Source organism: Trachymyrmex cornetzi, unplaced genomic scaffold (genome assembly GCF_001594075.2).
Source record: "Trachymyrmex cornetzi isolate Tcor2-1 unplaced genomic scaffold, Tcor1.1 scaffold424, whole genome shotgun sequence".
NCBI classification, from domain to species: domain Eukaryota; kingdom Metazoa; phylum Arthropoda; class Insecta; order Hymenoptera; family Formicidae; genus Trachymyrmex; species Trachymyrmex cornetzi.
In genome coordinates, this window is record NW_017299005.1 from 23108 (window position 1) to 28079 (window position 4972).

At 40.6% G+C, this 4972-nt stretch overlaps 2 protein-coding genes across 2 annotated transcripts; both read left to right on the forward strand.

Moving 5' to 3' along the window:
- The first annotated feature begins 165 nt into the window (after window positions 1-165).
- Window positions 166-1392, forward strand: LOC108764450 (uncharacterized). Its single transcript, XM_018512713.1, has one exon. It carries the CDS (start codon window positions 166-168, stop codon window positions 1390-1392), a length of 1227 nt encoding a protein of 408 aa, XP_018368215.1.
- Window positions 1393-1418: 26 nt separating this feature from the next.
- Window positions 1419-2231, forward strand: LOC108764451 (uncharacterized). The gene has a single exon (XM_018512714.1). The coding sequence runs from the start codon at window positions 1419-1421 to the stop codon at window positions 2229-2231; it is 813 nt and encodes a 270-aa protein (XP_018368216.1).
- Window positions 2232-4972: the final 2741 nt, after the last annotated feature.

Below are 4972 nucleotides of genomic sequence, written 5' to 3' on the forward strand. Positions count from 1 at the left end.
GAATTCCCTTTAAATAGAATATCATTCTGGATTCATTCGAGGCGTCTAAGGCAAGTCCCACACTACGTCGCCTTACTGATGAGTCTAGTAGTGTGGGACCAGGACGAATCCGTCCCGCAGAGCGTGCACACGAATTGGATAGAGTTCGCGCGACAGTTAGGAACGATGGGTCGAATCTCATTTGATCGTAGATTACTAGCCAAAGATCACGACGACATTCAATTTCACGGATTCTGCGATGCAAGTGGCGTCGGATATGGCGCTTGTTTGTACATACGGTCGTGTGGGAAAGATGGAGACCCGACTATCAGACTGGCGTGCGCTAGATCTAGAGTCGCACCGTTGAAGACGGTCACTATACCGCGTTTAGAATTGTGTGGCGCGTTGCTATTGGCACGATTGTACCGCGAGGCGAAAGAGGTAATGGGTATCATACCCAACGACGTAGTATTCTGGTGCGATTCGACAATAGTATTGCATTGGATAAAAACGCCACATCTACTCAAAACGTTTGTAGCGAATCGGGTCGCAGAGATAAGAGAGATTACCAACCCGAACGCCTGGCGCCATGTAGGTTCGAACGATAACCCGGCCGACGCAATTTCGAGAGGTCAACTACCTCGAATTTTCGTGCAGAATAAAATATGGTTCGAAGGACCTTCGTGGTTAAAGCGAGAAAAAGGCGAGTGGCCTAATGAGATCACGCAATCGATACAAGTGCTAGAATTGAGGAAAAACATTTGCTTGGTGACGGCGTCCGATAACCTCGAGATGTTTAAAAAATATTCATCGTTTTCCAAACTACTTCGAATCATCGCGTATTGCCTACGCTGGCGACCTAACAATAAGTGGTCCGGAACATTATGTGCGACAGAAATTAGCGAAACAGAAATACGGTTATTAAAAATGCTACAGGCCACGCGATTTGCCAACGAAATTAAAACGGTTAATGAAAAAAAGGAGCTACCCGGGAAAAATAGATTACTTAGCCTGAGTCCATTCGCGGATGAAAACAGTCTCTTACGGGTAGGAGGACGTCTTCAGAAATCGCAATTGACCTTTACGCAGAAGCACCCAATCTTGCTCCCTAGCCAACATTGGTTAACTGATCGTATCATTCGAGAAACGCACGAGACTACCACGCGGACATTCAATCGACACTATATTTTCTGCGACAAAGATTTTGGATACTCGACGGAAAAAATCAGGTGCGAAAAATTGTACGAGCCTGTATACGCTGTTTTCGTTTCAACGCGAATACCGTCGAGTACAAAATGGGGAATCTCCCGACAGCTCGTGTCTGCGAGGCAGCGCCTTTCACTAATACAGGCATCGACTTCTGCGGGCCTTTCTATATCAAAGAGAGGAAACACCGCAACCGAGCAAAGGTAAAGACTTACGTGTGCGTATTTGTCTGTATGACCATAAAGGCGATACACCTTGAACTCGTGAGCGACCTGTCGTCAGCCGGATTTCTCGCCGCGTTACGACGATTTATTTCACGACGCGGAATTCCGGAGCACGTTTACTCCGACAACGGAACAAATTTCGTAGGCGCGAATAACCAACTCAAGGAAATGTATTTGTTATTCAACTCTGAGCAACATAAGAAACTTGTAAATCAATTTTCGAATGACCATCGCATCAGCTGGCATTTTATACCTCCCATGGCTCCACATTTTGGGGGGTTATGGGAGTCGTCTGTAAAACTCTTCAAACACCACTTCAAGCGAGTGGTAGGAGAGACTTTGTTTACGTTCGAAGAGTTGAATACATTTATTACCGAAGTCGAGAGTATTCTGAACTCTAGGCCGATCGTGTCTCTTTCATCCGACCCAAACGATTTGCTAGCCTTGTCGCCCGCTCATTACCTTCTTGGCAAGCCACTAAACACCCTCCCGGAGGGGAACTTATCATCTGCTCCAGCCAATCGACTGTCCACCTGGCAGCACATCACCAAGGTGAGACAAGACTTTTGGGCACGGTGGAACTTGGAGTATCTAAATGAGCTCCAAAGGCGCAGTAAATGGAACAAAGATGGGCCGGAACTCAAAATCGGAGCAATCGTGCTCGTAAAGGACAAAGGCCTACCATGTGCGCACTGGTCGCTAGGTAGAATTTCGGTCCTGCATCCAGGTGAAGACGGGATTTCCCGAGTCGCCACCATTAAAACAAGCGGAGAAGTAAAGAGAGTGACGAAACTTTTCTGCCCATTACCAGTGGAGGAATAAGCGAACCTCCAGACTTGTTGCGATTTCGCAGACATAACGATAATGAATACATACGATATATACATGCGTTAGTATAAACATAGATTCATGCGATGAATTGTTCGATACTCTCTCAACAGGGGGAGTATGGCGCGCGTCTGAGCTCAGATACGTAATGTACATAAAAAAAGGGTGTAAATACACACGCAGCGATACGCATATATCCGGTGTCGTCGCAAGAATCAAAAAGGGTATCGGCGAGAACAGAAAGACGCGGCGTTATGTGATCTGGGGCCGACGTCCAGTGATCTCAAATCGACTGCACCGTCAGGGGTTCGGCAAGACGGATTCTTTGTACCGGTGCCGCGAAGACCGGCGGCGCTTGTCACGGTCAGCGTCGCCGACGACCAGCGGCTCCTTAGATCGCCGATTCGACTGATCTCGAGTTTTTCCGATAACGACTGGAGGGGGCCGAGTCGCGATTTTTCAACGAGCGAGTCCGTGCGGAAAATTCATTCCTTCGAGATCCGCAGTCGTGTACGCATCGCGCGAGGTTACGTGGTCGATTGGTAGTGACGATTCGTGTGCGTCGTGCGGTCGTGTGCCACCCTAGGCGAATGCCCCAGGCGTTGTCCACGAAGGGCTCAGGGTGTTCGCCCCAGGCGTTTATAGTCGCGGCTCAGGGCGAAAGCCCCTAGGCGTTGCCGTCGGCAAAGACGTGAGTCACATCGAATGTAGCGCGAGATGCGATGACGAACTAGATTCGTCCGACTCTGTATTCGATTCATAAATACATACTTAGTGAAACTATCAGTGCTGTAAGAGTTTTTATTCCACCGATAATAATTAAACTAATAAACACGAAAGGACAGTGCAATCGCGAACTGTGCTTGCGCTGACGTATCACACAGGTTAACAAAAGAATCAAAATCTTTAAAACTTTTATAAATTGTTTTCCTTGGAATTTGATTGCTTATGCGGATAATATATTTATTATTACATGTGCTTTGGTTAATATGTCTAATTCAATCCTATCTTCTGATAGATTTTAAAATTGAAATAAAGCATGTTAGACATTATACTGACCTAGCATTTTAGTTATATTCCTAAAATTGTGTTGATATTAATAGTAATAATAAGTGACGTGATTTAGTTTTCAATTCCTACTAGTATTTAGCATAATAATTAGATATTTCTTTGTATGCATATGTATATATTTAAGAAATATTTTGTTAAGTCGGATTAAGTGCAATCTAAACCAAAGAGTATTAATAATAGTGTGCCGATAAGATTATAATTTGATGTTTATAATTTTTGTAATGTTCTAAAATTATGTATAAAAATAATTTAAATATTCAATGTTCTATTTTCTTTGGCTTCTTTACACAAGCAGTGCAGAATTTTTGACATGTAAACGTAACGAACATTAGTTAGCATATCAATGGCAAAATTTTCATCAAATGTAATTTTCAGAATATACAAGGATTTATCGAATGATGAATAAAGAACAAAATGACAGCTCTGAATGTTGAATATAAGTAAACCCAATTGAATTTGTATGAATGTGTCTTTTTAAGAGAATAAGCTTTTTCCTAATAAGTGCAAAAGTTTAAGCAATCATTAATTGTTTTCGTTTTTTCCTTCATAAGGACATTTAATTTCTATTAATAACTCTGGGCCATTTGCTCCAAAAACAATTCCGTCTGGCAAATATCCAACCCAAGGACATTTAGGATGAACGACAAAACCGCATTGTTTCACTTTTCGACCCATAACGTTTTCATATTCTTCTCTTGCAAATTATTCTTGCATCTATCCATGTTTTACATACTTATTTTTAACTTTTTTTGTCCAAAAATAGGATTTCGATTTTTCTCTCAATTTGGCTTACATTTTTGGCATAAGTAAAAATATTGTAAATTCTTGAACGGGACATCCTCACTTTCCTTGCTTCATTCCATGCTATACGAGATTTTATTGTATCGTAACATAATTTGGTAGCATCTGATACTTGTAAACTATTGGCTTGTACTTCTATTGGAATTTTGGCATCTCTTGTCTTTTCATTGCGAGGATTTATTGATGTACCACGCCCTCGTTTATGTAACGATACTGCATCATTTGGTTTTAGATTACAGAGTCTGTCAAATAAATCAGGTACATTTATTTTGATATTATTGACTTTTTGAGAGACAGCAAAATGATGTGATTTCAGCAGGACTAAATTCATCCTGTATGGTATTTTTTTATGAATTACAAATGCATTTTAAATCGGCGCAAGACAAAATGGCTTCCAATTTCAAAATATCATTCCTAAAAAACATTTATTTAGTTATTTTTTAAGATAGTTTTTTTCGAATTTTTAATATAATTTATAATATAATATCTTATTGATTTAACATTTTTGATTGATTTTATTGTATAAATAATTTAATATACATATCTTTCCAAAAAGCGAAAAACAGCTACAATATGCTTACAATTTCCTGATAATTCCGCTTTACATAAGCACATCATTTTTTGGATCTTTGATTTTTTATATACGGTGTTTATAATTCCTTCTACCATATGCGGAAATTATTTAAGTGCGCTCATTGCAACACAAGACCCGGAATATGTTTGATCACGACATTATTCATTGTTTTGTGTGGCCAACAGTAATTACTTAGGCATATTTTTAAACTCCTCACCTTCGTTCATGTTCCGACTATTCATATTTCCTTTTACAAATTCATATATTTGAGATAATCGTAGAAACATAT